The following is a 17,655-nucleotide window of genomic DNA, read 5'->3' as shown; positions in this document are numbered from 1 at the left end:
TGTGAAAGATCATTGAGCAAAAAATACAAATGATTCTGGTATAAAGCAGATTCTATGTGCTGTGACAGACATACAGAGCACATTAAGAGCTTGAAGGAGAAATAACTTTTTGCTAAGAAATTAGAAAGGCTATGTGTAAAAGAGGGAACACTTATATACTGATAAATATATAAAATCTCAACAAACAAACAAAAAAATTTTTTCAACAAACAGATGTAAGTCCAGAAAGTACTTTGGAACATGTTAGTATGATGTTAAAAATCTTGGTAATTTTCTAATCTTGCTATTTATGTATTGAAAACTTGGACTTGTTTCCTCATTTGTAAAGTCATAATGTTACACTTTTAAAATAGTTATCATTTTCCTTTTCTAAAAATATATTCTACATTTTTAGGTATGGTCGAATAGAAATTCTCTCTGGATTTATTAATGGACTTTTCCTAATGGTAATAGCCTTTTTTGTGTTTATGGAGTCAGTGGCTAGATTAATTGATCCTCCAGAATTAGACACACACATGCTAACAGTAAGTCTTTATTTTTCTATTTGAATTTCTGAGTGCACTCATACAGTTTTTTTCATGCTAAAGTATTACTGTTTGTAGTTTCTCATCTATGAAGGTTTTATTTCCCTTTTTATTTAAATTGGCATAACTTCCTGTCTTGTTATCTACCCTGCTGGCTCTTAGAAATGTTTTCCCCCCTCAGGCTGTGATGGGGCTCTGGGAGCCTGGCTGGTCCTTAGCAAATACACCATTCCCTGCGGCTCTTCCCTCTACTGCCCTAGGGAAGAACCATTTCTTTTGACCCCGCCCCCTGGGCTGCTAAGATAACTCTTCTGGGCCCCACCCCCCTCCAAATTATCTTTCTCTCCTCTTCCACCCTCCAGGGCCCAGAGCCTTCACTAGTAATGGGGTATAATTATTTGAATGTAATTTCTTTTTTCCTGACTCTTAGAATTAATCCTTTTCTCTAATATTTTAGTAGTCAAAATACACATTCTAAAATGTGTATAACATACTAAAACACACAGATTTCTTTCTTATATCTATCTTCCAAACAGACTTATTAAATGTTTTTGTTTGAAGGTGTGTTCTTAAATACTTAAAGAAATTTGTTAGAAATAGAATCAGAAAAATACTATTTTTAAAGCTTTACTTCATGAATTATAGTACTGCTATGGCCTATACCTTCAGATCTACCTTTACATTTGTTGTTTCTTGTAGTGGGTCTTCCCCTCCCTTACTTCTAAAATTCAACTTCCCTCAAGACTTTGCTTCTTTGTCTGGTGGCATACTTTCCCTTAATCTCTCTCTTTCCTCCTCAAAGTTCATTAGATTTCCCTTTCTCAACATTCCCATTCTATCTTGTGCATTCCTCCTTTAGCAACACTGAGTTATAACTTGTTTAATGTGTCGTTCTTCCACAATTAAGATGTGAAATGTCTCAAGGCCTGAATTGTGCATCATTAACTCTTTAAGTGCTAGCTAGCACCTGGTTTATAGGAACTCGGCAATTAATGGATGAATGACTCAAAGCAGTTATGAGTCTTGTTGGTGGGAGTATATATTAGTGAAATGTTTTTGGATTACATTTTGGAAATTATTTTGCATTTTAAATGCTCATGCCTTTGACCTTTAATATTTTATACAGAAATATTCACACAAATGTGTAGAGGTGCAAAGATACCACTGTTTATAATGGGGAGTGGGAGAACAATGGCCATCAATGGAAGGACTATTTTTTTAATTTTTTCATTGATAAAATACTATGCAGCTATTAAAAAGAATGAGGTATACATATAAATACTGGTGTGAAAAATACAAGATGTACTAAGTGAAAAAAATTACAAGACAGTATTAAAATTCAGTCCTATTCTTGATTTTAAAAGGTGTGTATATATGTACATTAGTATGTTCATAGAAAAATGTACTATTCTCTTAGGAGTGACTAACTTTTGGCAGTATAATTTATTGGGGCTTTCATTTTCTACATATTTTGTTTTTTATGATAAGTTATATAAAAATGAAAAGTATTTCTCAGTAGAAGAGAAGTATTTACAAAGTGAAAGAATCTCTTTAAGCAGTATTTGGTTTCATTCAAAATTCATTAACCTTCAAGCTCATAAAGCTAACTGAAATTTTTCTCCCTCTCTCCCACCGTTCCTCTCTAAAAATAAATAAATAAAATATTTTAAATAAATAAGTAGAGATTACTATTAATGTTTGCTTTTTCATTGTACCTGTTTTTTACTTTGGGAAATTTTACTTTAAGATTCAATAGACTATGTTTGTTTGCAATCCACTAGTTAGTAAATTATAATCATGACTTTATAAACTATTGAAATTTACGTAGTAATATAAACAAGATTCCTGGTATAACGTATACTTGCTCTAGTAAGCAGTATTTTCATACTCTTTTTTTTTTAATAAAAGAAAACTTAGGCATCATTTATGTATTTGTAAGTCATGAACCAAGTACATATTCTTAATCACTTAATTAAAACAATTTCAAATCGTTCTACTTGTCAGTACTTTGGTATCTTTTTTAAAGATTTTATTTATTCATCTCTAGAGGGGAAGGGAAGGAGAGAAGGAGATAAATATCAATGTATGGTTGCCTCTTGTGAGTCCCCTGCTGGGAACTGGCCTACAACCCAGGCATGTGCCCTGACTGGGAATCGAACCGCAATCGTGTGGTTCGCAGGCCCATGCTCAATCCACTGAGCTACACCAGCCAGGGCTATTCTAAAATTTTTTAAGTGTGGATTTACTTAATGAACTTAATGAGGTTTTACTATGAATACTTTTAAAACTGTAAACAGAAAAACATATAGCTATACACTAACTTTTAAGTAACAAATTTATTTTTTAAATCACAAATTTAAAGGTTTTCTTTTCTCCCTTTTGCTAGCCAGTCTCAGTTGGAGGACTGATAGTAAACCTTATTGGTATCTGTGCCTTTAGCCATGGCCATAACCATACCCATGGAGCTTCTCAAGGAAGCTGCCACTCATCTGATCACAGCCATGCACACCACATACATGGACACGGTGACCACGGGCACGGTCATAGCCATGGATCTGCAGGTGGAGGCATGAACGCTAACATGAGGGGTGAGTCCTTGCCAAACATTGGCATACCTTTCAGCCATGTTGTGAATTGACACTGTTTATTTGTATTAAGTATTGGGCTTCCAGTACAATTTTATTTTGGAAAAACAATCTGTGGCTAAAAAAAGGAGTATGAAGTCATCTGCTATGGAAAATGCTCATGTTCATTCATAAATGTAAATTGCTGTAATTATAGAGTCCTTTTCATCATATGACAGTTGCATAAATATTTTCTGCAAGGGAAACACTGAGCATGCCATTATGAACTTTCGTTACAAATGAACCAGGAGATTTTGATTGTACTGTAAAAAATGGGGGAAATATCACTTACTATATTTACTTATTTATCCTGTGTTTAATATAAGTATTTGGGTAATGTTAGGGTTGGCTCATGTACAGTTTCTAGGAAGCCTCCCCATATAAACCACACTACCATAAAACCCACCACAGTGTTGTGTATCTGCCCATATCCTTACCTTTTTACCACCCGGTTGTGAATTACTTGAGGGTAGTGACAATGTTTTAGTCATTTTGAAATACCAGCCCCTAGCAGTGATGGGTGCCTAGTAGGTACCCAGTAATATTTACAGCATGGATAAAAGAATTAAATTAGATGTAAATTAATTTTAATGTTTTTATATATTTTACTTCTAGGTGTATTTCTACATGTTTTGGCAGACACACTGGGCAGTATTGGTGTGATCGTATCCACAATTCTCATAGAGCAGTTTGGATGGTTCATTGCTGATCCTCTCTGTTCTCTTTTTATTGCTATATTAATATTTCTCAGTGTTGTTCCATTGATTAAAGATGCCTGTCAGGTTCTACTTCTGAGACTGCCACCAGAATATGAAAAAGAATTACATCTTGCCTTAGAAAAGGTACTGTGTATAATTTCTTCTCACTATTTTTTTCTCTTTTAAAATAGCATTTGAATGTAAGTTGACCTAACAAGAAATGTGCAAGATATGAATGAAGAAAATACAGTTTTATTTAAAGGTCATAAAATAGGGACTGGATAAATTGAGAAAGATATTTTCCTGGATGGGAAACTGTATTGTGAAGATGCTGATTTTCTTTCATTTAAATCCCAGTGTAATTGTCTCTCATTTGGACTTCGTTTTTGTTTTCGGGGGAGGATAAATCATCCAGTATTACTTGGAAGCTTATTTGGAAGAGTTAATGCTTCAGAATAAACAGAAAATGCATAAATTTACAGAATTAACTAGTTAATTAAAAGGATCCTATCCTGTCATTATAAAGTTACAAAATTAACTAACAGAACTAATGGTTTTGTTCTTGAGCAAGAATAAACACACAGATTAATTCTGATTTTAAAAATCAGAAACAGGCCCAGGAACTTATGAACTTCAGAATATACCAAAAATGACAATTTAAATCAATGAGAGGGAAAGGGTTGACCTAATTAACATTTCTACGTGGTGGAAAAGAAAAGCTATATATATCTATGCCACACCATATCAAGATATATTTCCAACCCTGACAGGTATGTGACTCAGTTGGTTAAACAGGCAGTTCATAGTTTTTTCTATGAATTAGAAAAACAGAATGTTTTTCAGCTTGTGGTTTGCCATATCATATTAAAGCAATTAGGATCTGCTGATGAAAAGTTAGCATTTAGAATATTTAAGGTATAGCACCTTAACCCACTGTTTTCATAAATAAGCATGTTTTTCTCATTATTTCATTATTAGTGAATATACATCTTACTAAAAAAAGGTTTTGATTTTAAAATAATACCTATTACGGAAATATAGTACAAAAAAGGAGGATCTCATATCATTCTTCCACCTAGAAAGAAACACTTTAAAAAATTATTTTTCTATATAAAAATATGTTAAAAATAAGAGTGGCAATTACAAAAAATAGCTCCTTTGTACTGCTTTCTAAATTTTCCTCATTCAATTATGTCATGCTGATAAATATTCTAATACATTTTTAATGGCAAGGGTAGTCTCTATTTAACCAGCTCTCAATTGTTGATCATAGAAGATATCTTTCAAATGTGTAATAACAAACAATTTGCAAATGTGTGTATCAGTTTAAAGAAAACCATGTAGTTTATTGAACATATCCACTGTTCAGTGTTGGCAGAGTGCATCTTACATAGATGAAAATTGATGTGCAACTATTGCTTACAGAGACACCTGTCCTTCCTATTCAGAGTTACCTTCCTTGACATCATTACTAAATCAAAATATTTTTGGCACCCTTACCTTAAGACCTTAAGCTAGTTGACTCTTCTTTTCCTTTCTCACTTCTGGGCTCTCCTTGTTATCTCTTTTTTGGTTAGCTTAGTATTGGTTCCTGGACCAAAAACACTGCTTTGTTTTAAGTTATAACCTTTAAGTCCATTTATATCACCTCTCCTTTTATTTGACAGATACAGAAAATTGAAGGATTAATATCGTACCGAGACCCTCATTTTTGGCGTCATTCTGCCAGTATTGTGGCAGGAACAATTCATATACAGGTGACAGCTGATGTGCTGGAACAAAGAATAGTACAGCAGGTAATAATCTTTTGTTTTTATAGTAATTTCAGTTGAGGTAATTCATCCACAAAATGCATACATTGTAACTCACATAGTTCAATAGTAATTCAACTGTTTAAAAACATCAGTTTTTCAGTTAAGGATAACATAACATTTCTTTCCATCTAGGTTTTTTTATATCCAAAACTGGTTAAAGTAAAATCAAGTTTTATTATTTAGAGGATCAGCTTAAGTTAATGTAAAATAAAATGTATTTATGATCCACCTTGATTCCCAGTAGATCATCAAGAAATAAGTTATTATAAAAGTAGCCCAAAATTAATAATAATAATAATAATGTTGGTAGGGTATATGCATATGCTATGGTTGGAGATAGAAATCAAAATAGTCCCTGTATTTCTGTCCTAGACATTCTGAATTGGAAACAGTAGCTGTTTTCCTATACTACTTTGAATGTGAGATCAGAATTTACTGGTTGTCTAAAAGCCTACCAAACATTTGCCCATATAAATAATAAACACTATTTTGAGGACTTATCTCTGCCTATCTGTAGCTATAAAAAAATGGAATATCAGCCCTGGCCAATGTGGCTTAGAGAATTGAGTTCCGGCCTGCAAACCAAAGGGTTGCAGGTTCCATTTCCACTCAGGGCGCATGCCTGAATAGCAAGCCAGGTCCCCTATAGGGGCACACGAGAGACAACCAAAAATTGATGTTTCTGTCCCACTTTCTCCCTCCCTTCCTTTCTCTAAAAATAAAATAAAGAAAATCTTTTTTTTTAAAAATGGGTATCAGTTAAGACATGTGCATTAAATGCATTAATCTAAATGCTTTAAAATGTATGGATTTTTATAACAGGTTACAGGAATACTTAAAGATGCTGGAGTAAACAATTTAACAATTCAAGTGGAAAAAGAAGCGTACTTTCAACATATGTCTGGCCTAAGTACTGGATTTCATGATGTCCTGGCTATGACAAAACAAATGGAGTCCATGAAATACTACAAAGATGGTACTTACATCATGTGAGATAACCCAGGAGTGTGAACAATGTGATTAAATGACTATTTATAATGTTGCCAGAAGGAAGAAAATTGCACACAGTTGTACAGAAACGTTTTGCCATATTTGAAAGAAAATGTTTAATGTTCCCTACTATTGGATCAAGGAATCTTTCTTAAAAGAAATTTAAATACAGAATGAAGCATTCATTGTTCAAGGAAAATCATCATTTGAATTATGTGTATAATAAGAATTTGAGTAAACATGATGTATCACATCATCTTTGAAAATGAATATATAAATGATGGAATCAAGTGAAGACCAAAATTATTTCTGTGTTTACTTTTCTATCAGAAAGCATCTCCATTGTAAATAATGTATTTACATGTTTATTACAAAGACCCAGATGAAAATTTTTAGTCAATTTTTTGCATAGCCCGAGATAAAATAGGAATAAAAGTTCTATATTTATGGATTTTCTGTAAATAAAACTAGTTTCTAATTATAACTTAAATTCATTAAGTAAAATCTGTATTGCCACTTTAAATGTAAAGTAAATTATTTGGGAAGACTTCAACCACTGGTATGAGACAAGCAGTGAGAATAGGAAAGTATAACATTACAGTTTTTGATGTATTAAAAAACCAACCACTGTGTAAATAAATTTTTTTACTTTTGGTAATAGTTGCAAATGAATAATTACTTTAGTAGGGTAAAGAACTCATACTAAGTTTTGTCCATGTTATTCATTCACTTGTCTTCTGCTTCTAAAGTGGAATATTACATTTCTTATTATGCATCTGGCATTCCTAATTGCTTACCAAGCTGGTATCCAAGCAATGCTAAGTTTTTCATCTTTCATTTAGCTCCATATGTTGTGGAATAGCCAATTGAGAGAATCACAAATAATTGTCAACTCAGAGTTGAATTTTCTGCCTACACATGTAATTTTTTTTAATTCCTGGTACATGTAAATATATAAGAAATATCAAAGCATAGGTAGTTTATTTTAAAATTTTAATAAGTAAATCTTGTCCATCAACACTTGGGCACCATGAAATCAAAATACTCTATTTTCTATAGTTAATATCTAATTTATATTTTTAATTTCCAATTTAAACTGAGTGTACAGCCGAAGAGACTCTGTGCTAGATATGTAGTAATATATGCAGTTTTATAAACACCAAAGAATGTTGTCCAAAAGAAACTTGAATACCTGTCTATTTATAAGAATCTGAATATTTTTCATTCTTATACTACAAATTTTGATAAGGGGGATGAATTAATTTTAGTATGGGTACTATTTCTTATTTATAACATAATGGCAAATGTGTACTGTTAATCATATTTTTGTCTTAATATGTGAGAGGTTTAGAAATTTCTTATAAGTTATTTGGATATTCCTTGTCTTCTCTTTATACAATATCTGGTCCGGAATCTACAATACATATTAAAATTTTTTCAGTGATGGGAAAATAATTGCATATTGATGTTTCAGTACAATTTTTATACATTGAAAATTTTTTAGTAGATAGGTACAATGAATATTGCACCATTATTAAATTTATTATTTCCCCTAGAAGGCATATAAACAAGAAAATAAAATTGACTGAGAGAAAAGGTAAAGGCTGAAGGTTAAGTAGGTGCAGGTGGAAAGTAGGCAAACTCCAATTTTGAGAAGCACCTGGGCACTGGTTGCAGCACATATAAATCATGACTTTAAGCAAATTAGCCTCTCTGGGTATCTTTATTCTCATACATAAAGGAATAAAATCTGCTCAAATTCACAGGGTTATGAAGAGCGTGAATTGAAAGTTGAACAGGGCTAAATAAAAGTTACAGAATTGTTAATATTTTAATCTTCAGAGGTAGCTTTTATTAATTTCTCTTTTTTTCCTGTTACAATCAGCATCTAAGAAATTAATTATGTATTAAGTGACTAAACGAGCTTGAAATAATACCCAAAACAGCAGTTTATTTATAGTTTGTTTGCCTTAAGAAGGGTGGTGGTGATTGCTTGACACACCTATTAATTTCTCTTTCTTTTCAACTATTGTTTTCCCTTATTACCAATTTAGGCACTCATGATTTCCACTTAGAATAAACTTTACATCTTTTATGACATGGATTTATTATTCCTGTTATATAATAATTGATCAAACTTTAAGCTTTTTTAATTACCACAGAAGAATGATTAAGCTATAAATAATTAAATATCACTAAAGGATTCTGGTTTTACTTTAAATTTAGATTATGATTCTCTCCTAAAATACCCACTACATTAATGCAGACATGCATGTCTACTAGTGTTAATGGACAAATGGTGAAAATCAAAAGAATAAATGGCAAAATCCTCTAAACTGTCACTCAGATACACAGTTCTCTCTAAAAATTATTACACTTGTGCCCAGGCTGGTGTGGCTGAATGGACTGAGCACTGGCCTGTGAACCGAGGGATCACTGGTTCAATTCCCAGTTGGGGCACATGCCCGGGTTGCAGGCCAGGTCCCCAGTGGGGGGGGGGGCGGTGCAAGAGGCAACCACACATTAATGTTTCTCTCCTCTTTCTAAAAAAAGAAAAAAATAGTAGTAATAATAAAACTTATTACACTTATTAGTTTCTAGTATACCCTTCTAGATATTTTATGAATATCCAAGCAAACACATGTATGTATTATTTTTTACTTAGAAATTATTCCATAGTTGAAACATTAAAAACATCCTTATTGTTTTTCTTAGCTGTAGAGTAAAGCTACTGATGGACTTTTTTTAGGTTGATTCCACTCTTTTGTTACTATAATGCTGATACAAATAGCCTGTACAAACATTTTGCATATGTGCAAATAAATATGTGGAATAAACTCCAACAAGCAAAGGGTTTAGAGCAGAGATGTCAAACTCATTTTCACTGGGGGCCGCATCAGCCTCATGGTTGCCTTCAAAGGGCCAAAATAATTTTAGGACTGTATAAATGTAACTACTTCTTAACTGTTAAGGAGTTGAAATTACATTACGCCCTTTGAAGGCAAGTGCAAAGCTAATGTGGCCCCCCAGTGAAAATGAGTTTCACACCCCTGGTTTAGAGCATTTATAAATCTGAAAAATACTGCCAAATGCACTCCATAGACATTGTCCCCGTTTTTAATCCATCAGGAATGTTATATGTCTTAAAACTGAAATTTTAAGGCACTTCTTATGGCTTTAATTTGTATAAAGGTTAGATATGCAAAGATTACATATCGATGCTAAACTGAGTTCATTTTAAAACCACTGATGTATATTTCCCTATTGGAGTTATTTTTCAGAAGTAAAATGTTCTAGTAGATTGTAAATCAAAAAGGTAAAGTTGGATTTTTTCCTGTAAAAACACTATTTTACATTTATTTTTTAATATATTTTATTGATTATGCCATTACAGTTGTCCCATTTCCCCCCTTCATCCCCCTCTACCCTGCACACCCCCTCACCCACCATTCCCCCCTTTAGTTTATGTCCATGTGTCACAAGTTCTTTAGATTCACTATTCCCCATACTATTCTTGCCCTCCTGTCTATTTTCTACCTACTGTCTATGCTACTTATTCTCTGTACCTTCTTCCCCCTTTTCCTCCTCCCACTCCCCTGTTGCTAACCCGCCATGTGATCTCCATTTCTATGGTTCTGCTCCTGATCTAGGTGTCCTCTTAGTTTGCTTTTGTTTTAGTTGTCGTTAATAACTGGGTTTGCTGTCCTTTGCTGTTCATAATTTTTATCTTCTTTTTCTTAGATAAGTCCCTTTAACTTTTCATATGATAAAGGCTTGATGATGATGAACTCCTTGAAATTGACCTTATCTGAGAAGCACTTTATTTGTCCTTCCATTCTAAATGAAAGCTTTGCTGGATAGAGCAATCTTGGATGTAGCTCTTTGGATTTCATGACTTGGAATACTTCTTTCCAGCCCCTTCTTGCCTGTAAGGTCTCTTTTGAGAAATCAGCTGACAGTCTGATGGGTACTCCTTTGTAGGTGACTGTCCCCTTATCTCTTGCTGCTTCTAGGATTCTCTCCTTCATTTTAATCTTGGCTAACATAATTATGATATGCCTTGGTGTGTTCATTCTTGGGTTCAACTTCTTTGGGACTCTCTGAGCTTCCTGGATTTCCTGGAAGTCTATTTCCTTTGCCAGACTGGGAAAGTTCTCCTTTATTATTTGTTCAAATAAGTTTTCCACTCATGGCTGTTCCTCTTCCCCTTCTGGTACCCCTATAATTTGGATGTTGGAACATTTAAAGATGTCCTGGAGGTTCCTAAGCCTCTCCTCATTTTTTTGAATTCTTACTTCTTCATTCTTTTTTGTTTGGTTGTTTTCTTCCTTCTGGTCCAGTCCCTTGATTTGAGTCCCAGTTTCCTTCCCATCACTATTGGTTCCCTGTACATTTCCCTTCATTTCACTTAGTGTAGCCTTCATATGTTCCTCTAATTTGTGACTAAAATCAACCAGTTCTGTGAGCATCCTATCACCAGTATTTTGAACTGTGCATCGGATAGGTTGGCTATCTCTTGGTCACTTAGAAGTATTGGCTCTGGGGCATTGAGCTGTTCTTCTTCTTGAGCCATAATATTTTGGTCTGTTTGCGCCTGTTATGTATGAGGGGCAGAGCCCTAGGTGTTCATCAGGGTGGGGCGACCCAGTTGCTGGGTTGTGATGCTGTATGTGGGGGTGGCATCAGAGAGGGGCAATGGCGTTTATTCTTCTCTGTCTTGGATTTCGGTCCTCTCTGCTGCTTCCCGCAAGTAAATTGGGCCCTCTGGTACTGGTTCCAGATGTGTGGGCTTGCGCACCCTCCAGGACCCTCTGTGAACCTGGGAGCCTCTCCTGGCACCTCGATCCCAAAAAGTTTTTCCAATTGGTGCTTTTAGGCTTTAATTCCCATCACTGGGGCCCTGGTTTATGCAATCTATCTCACTGCTCACTCCTTTGCCTGGTTTATTGGTCTGACTGAATGATTCGTTGTTGTCAGACTTCCGTACAGTTCGATTTTCTGTTTTGGTTGTGCTTTTGTTAGTAAATCTTTGCTGTCTTTAAACTTGGTTGTGTGAGGAGGCACAGTGTTTCCACCAACACCTCCATCTTGGCTGGAACTCCTAAAATTGGATTCTTTCATCTTTTTTTTTTACATGTTTTTTCTACCCACAGTCTGGTTTGACCAAAATGGCTATTATATTTTTTCATATACAAACAGTGTCATGTTACATTTTTTTCTCTGGTGATATTTTTACAGGTGTACTAACATAAAATAAAATACACAGATTTGAAGTGCTCAGTTCAGCCCTGGCTGGTGTGGCTCAGTAGATTGAGTGCCAGCCTGTGAACCAAAAGGTCACAGATTGGATTCCCAGTGTAGGGAACATGCCTGGGTTGCAGGTCAGGTCCCTGGTGGGGGGCACGTGAGAGGCAACAACACATTGATGTTTCCCTTTCCTCTCTTCGCTCTAAAAATAAACAATCTTTATTAAAAATAATAATGAAGTACTCAGTTCAGTGAAGCGGGGAAGGTATGAAGCAACTAGAACTCAACACAGTGCTAGTTTGGCAAGTTAAATATAACATCCACCCTGTGACCTAGCAGTTCTACTCCCAAGAAAAGTATGTCCAGGGGTAGGGGACGATGGGGTAAAGGGTTTTCAGGAACTACTATAAAGGACACATGGACAAAACCAAGGGGGAGGGTGGAAACAGGGAGGGAGGTGAGTTTGGCTGAGGTCAGGGGGAGTGGGGAAGGGAAATGCAAACAACTGTAATCAAACAACAATAAATTTTTTTAAAAAGTATGTCCATAAAAGACTTGTACAAGGATTTATGTGTTCACAATAAGCAAAAACCAGAAAAAAAACAAATGTCCATCAGGAGAATGGATAAATTGTGGTATAATGGAATTACACCATTCATAATTACACCATTCTTGAGTCCATTCATAATGGAATACTACTCAGTAATTTTTTAGATTTCTGTTACAAACAATATATGTTAATCTCAAAAACAGTGTTAAGTAAAAGAAGCCAGACAACAGTTCATACTGTATGATTCCATGTATATATAGTCCAAGAACAGAGAAGACGATAGAGCACAGAAAGTCATTTTTATTAATTTTCTGTTGCTGTCATAACATTACCACAAATTTAGTAGCTTAATGAAAACACAGTTCTGCAGGTCATAAGTCCAGTATGGGTCTCACTGGGTTAAAATCAAGGTGATTTCCTAGAGGGTCTAGGGAAGAATACATTTTCTTCTTCATTCAGGTTGGTTAAATTCAGTCATTGTGGTTGGAGGGCTGAGGTCCCTGTTTCTTTACTGGTATTTCCAGCTTATAATGGTCACCTGCAGTCTTTGGCTTGTGACACCCTACCACCCACACCCACACCCACACCCCCAACCACCCACACCCCTTCCTCTGTCTTCAAAGCCAGGAACTGGGTTAGATAGGCTTCTGCTTCAGATTGCTCCTGCCTCTTCCACTATTTGCATCTTTGACCACCTCTTCTGCCTTCTTTCTCTACATTTGATGTAGTTACAGTGGACCCACACAGGCAATCAGGATAATTCCTATTATAAAGTCTTCAAAGTTCCTTTTGCCATGTAACTTAGTCACAGGTCTGTTCATGTTCACAGGGCTGGGCATTAGGACAAGGACATTTTTTTTAATTTTTTTTTTAATTTTAGAGGGGAAGGGAAGGAGAGAGGGAGAGAAATATCAATGTATGGTTGCCTCTCATGCACCCCCTGCCAGGAACTGCATCCCCTGCCAGGAACTGGCCTACAACTCAGGCATGTGCCCTGACTGGGAATCGAACCACTATCCTCTGGTTTGCAGGCCCGTGCTCAATCCAGTGAGCTACACCAGCCAGGGCTAGACAAGGATATTTTTGAGGGGTTGTTACTCTGCCTAAAACATGGTTGCTTGGGGAAATGGAATTTGTTGAAAAAGCGTAGAGAATCTTTTTGGAGTGATGGAAATGTTCTAGATCAGGCGGTTGCACAGGTGTATACAGTTGTCAAAATATTTATAATTTAACTTCTGTATTTTAAGTGTCTTTTCATAGTGTTTTTATAGTTTGCTAGTATTTATTTAGTAGGTGCTATATGAGAGGCACTCTATTAAGCACTTTATATAATCATCTCGTGTTTTTTTCTCCTGGTTCTGGTGTTATCACATACTAAGTTTAATATCTATATCAATAATTCAGACTACATTTTTTTCAGGTACATATTGTTCCTGTTCCTATGGCTCTTTTTCAGTTCAATTTAAAGACCAACCGGGTTCTCCCCCTGCAACAAAGTACAGTACATACATGGATCTGTCAATATTCACACAGTTATGGGAAGTTCACTTAAGAAAATACTATAATTGAATAGTAAATTTATATTTTTAAACATTTAATAAATTTGTTCATATTGTACAAAAATTTCTGGAAGCCCTTTATTCCAAGACACTGTCTTAGGAGCTAGGAATGAAGTCAGTCAATAAAACAAGGTCCTGCCCTAATGGAGTTTACTTTCTGTAGAGGAGATAGGCTAATATGTAAAAATGTCAGATTGTGATAAGTATTATGAAGAAAATAATTTAATGATCCCTCACCATGTGTCAGATAAGCACTATTCTAAGCAATAAATGTGTATAATTATTATCACATTGATGGATTTTCAAAACTTTGGGGATTCCCCTAACCTTTCTCCTGTGTTGGAACTACTGTTTTTTAGATCCCATGCCTTCTTTCTTAATTACAATTTTTGTTATGGGAGATTACAAACTCCAATAACTGCTAATACAGGGTACATAGGAGATAATTTTTTAGAATTTGTAAATCTGAAAATGCTTTTATTCTACTAGATGGTGGTTTGATAGTTTAGCTGGGTACAGAATTATAGGTTGAAAATCATTTTCCCATGTAATCTTGTAGCTTTCAACATTGCTGTTGAAAGTCCAATTTGAATCTGATTCTGGATCCTTTGTATGCTACCTGTTTTGGTTCCTTATAGGGTCTTCTTTTTATTCTTAATGTTATATGCCAGCACAGTGTGCCATGGGATAAATCTTTGTTCACTTATTGAAACTCACATCCTTCAGTTCTGGGAAGGTTTTTTTGGTATTTTTTTCTGTAATAATTTCCTTCCTCCATTTTCACTGGTCTTTTTTTTTATACTTTTTTATTTTTAATTACAGCTGACATACAATATTAGTTTCAGTTGTACAAGATAGGAACTAGGCATTTATATATCTCACAAAGTAATTACCCAATAAATCTATTACTCATCTGACACCATACATAGTTATTAAAATATTATTGACTATATTCCCTATTCTGTACTTTGCATCTCCATATTTTTATAACTGGCAATTTGTATATCTTACTCCCTTCTCTTTCACTCTTCCTCTCAACTCCCCTCCCATTTAGCAACTATCAATTTGTTCTCTGATTCTATAAGTTTGTTCCAGTTTGGTTTGTCCATTCACTTTGTTTTTTAGATGCCACTTATAAGTGAAATCATGGTATTTGTCTTTATCTGACTTACTTCACTTAACATACTACCCTTTATGTTCAGTCCTGTTGTCACAAATGGCAAGATTTCATTCTTCTTATAGCTGAGTAATATTCCATTGTGTATTTGTACATATACACATCTCCTCAATCCATTTGTCTATCAATAAATGATAGACACTTAGGTTGCTTCCATGTCTTAGCTATTTTAAATCATTCAGCAATGAACATAGGGATACATATTTATTTTTGAATTAGTGTTTTGGGTTTCTTCAGATAAATACCCAGAAGTGGAAGTGCTGGCTTCTTCTTTATTACAGTCCTTTTTTTAAGTCTTTCTTAAAATTTTTATTTATTGATTTTAGAGAGAATGAGGAAGGGGCAAAAAGAGAAGAGAGACAGAGAAACATTGATTTGTCATTCCACTCATTTATGCATTCATTGGTTGCTTCTGACCAGGGATTGGATTGGCAACCTTGGAGTATCAGGATGACACTCTCACCAACTAGTCTACCTGGCCAGGGTTACAGTCCTTTGTCTGATGTCTGGGTATTGCTGTCCCAGCTTTTTGTTGTTGTTGTTGTTACCATTTGCGTGAAATATCTTTTTCTATTCCTTTACTTTCAGTTTATGTGTGTCTTTCTAGCTGAAGTGAGTCTCTTGTCCGGAACATATGTATGGATCTTATTTTCTTACTCATTCAACTACCCTATGTCTGATTAGAACATTTAATCCATTTATATTTTTTAAGAGAGGGGAAGGGAGGGAGAAAGAGAGAAAAATATCAATGTGTGGTTGCCTCTCATGTGGTCCCCCACTGGGGACCTGGCCCACAACCCAGGCATGTTCCCTGACTAGGAATCAAACCGGCGACCCTTTGGTCTGTAGGCCAGCACTCAATCCACTGAGCTATGCCAGCCAGGGCTAATCCATTTACATTTAAAGTAATTATTATAGGTATGTAGTTATTGCTATTTTATTATTCATATTGTACTTTCAATTTTTTTTTCTTAAAGAATTCTCTTCAACATTTATTGTAATACTGGTTTGGTTGTGATAAACTCCTTTAGCTTTTTCTTGTCTGGCATCTGGTCTTTTGTTCTGAAACTCCTATTAAGTTACATGTCAGACCTTGTGGAATGATCCTCTGAGTTTCTCCTTTTGTCAGCCATTTTTGTGAGAAATTATTTTGAATTTTTCTTCCAAACATGTTATTGTATTTTTAAATTTTTGCTGTCATATTTTTCTTTTTTAATTGAATTTATTGGGGTGACATTGGTTAATAAAATTATATAGGTTTCAGATGTACAATTCTATAATACATCATCTGTGTATTTTGTGTTCACCACTCTAAGTCAAATCTCCTTCCCCACTTTGCCATTTTATCCTGCTTTGCCCTCATCTACCTGACCCCACCCCCCTTTCCTCTAGTAATTACCATACTGTTGTCTGTGCCTATGAGGTTTTCTTTCCTTTCTTCTTTCTTTCTCTTTCTTCCTTCCTTCCTCCCTTCCTCCCCCCCTCACACTCTCCCTCCCTCCTTCCTTTCTTTCTCTTTTTCTTTTTTTTAATTTTATTTATTTATTTTTAGAGAAAGGGGAAAGGAAGGGGAGAGAGAGGGAGAGAAACACCAATGTGTGCATGAGCCCCAACTGGGAATCAAACCATCGACCCTTTGGTTCTCAGGTCAGCACTCAAACCACCAAGCCACACCAGCTAGGGCTCTTTTTCTTCTTTTCTTTTCTTTTTTCTTTTCTTTTCTTTCTTTCTTTCTTTTCTTTTCTTTTTACTCTTTCTCTTTTCCTTCCTTCCTTTCTTTTTGTTTGATCATTGTTTTTACCTTTTTCACCCAGCCCCCTACTGCCCTCCTCTGACAGGAATCAGTCTGTTCTCTATCTATGAATCTGTTTCTATTTTATTTATTAGTTTATTTTGTTCATTAGATTCCACATATAAGTGAAATCACATAGTACTAGTCTTTCTCTGGCTGGCTTATTTCCTTTAGCATAATATTCTCCAGGTCCATCCATGCCGTTACACAAGATAAGATTTTCTTTTTTATGGCTGAGTAGTACTCCACTGTGTAAATGTACCACAGCTTTTTTATCCACTCATCTACTAATGAGCACTTAGGTTGTTTCCAAATCTTAGCTATTGTAAATAACACTGCAATGAACATAGGGTTGTATATATTCTTTCTAATTAGTGTTTCAAGTTTCTTTGGATAAACTCTGGAAGTGGAATCTCTGGGTCATAAGGCAGTTTCATATTTAATTTTTTGAGGTGACTCCATTCTGCTTTCCACAGTGGCTGCAACAGTCTGCATTCCCACCAACAGTGCAAAAGGGTTCCCTTTCTCCACATTTTTGCCAGCATTTGTTGTTTGTTGATTTATTGATTCTGACAGGTATGAGATGGTATCTCATTGTGGTTTTAATTTGCATTTCTCTGGTGATCAATGACATTGAGCATCTTTTCATATGTCTATTGGCCATCTGTATGTTCTCTTTG

At 35.0% G+C, this 17,655-nt stretch overlaps 1 protein-coding gene across 1 annotated transcript in view; it reads left to right on the top strand.

Moving 5' to 3' along the window:
* SLC30A5 (solute carrier family 30 member 5) overlaps positions 1-7,265 on the top strand; it is a 34,228-nt gene extending 26,963 nt beyond the window's left edge. The window contains exons 12-16 of the mRNA XM_037062822.1: positions 395-524; positions 2,911-3,112; positions 3,764-3,990; positions 5,514-5,642; positions 6,483-7,265. Coding sequence (XP_036918717.1) covers positions 395-524; positions 2,911-3,112; positions 3,764-3,990; positions 5,514-5,642; positions 6,483-6,653 — 859 coding nt within the window. The 3' untranslated portion in view covers positions 6,654-7,265. The remainder of the gene's footprint in view (positions 1-394; positions 525-2,910; positions 3,113-3,763; positions 3,991-5,513; positions 5,643-6,482) is intronic.
* Positions 7,266-17,655: the final 10,390 nt, after the last annotated feature.

This window comes from Sturnira hondurensis, unplaced genomic scaffold (genome assembly GCF_014824575.4).
Source record: "Sturnira hondurensis isolate 20B ecotype Veracruz unplaced genomic scaffold, ASM1482457v3 Scaffold0014384, whole genome shotgun sequence".
NCBI classification, from domain to species: Eukaryota; Metazoa; Chordata; class Mammalia; order Chiroptera; family Phyllostomidae; genus Sturnira; species Sturnira hondurensis.
Note: the sequence above shows the minus strand (reverse complement) of the source record. Positions and strands in the feature narration are given on the sequence as shown.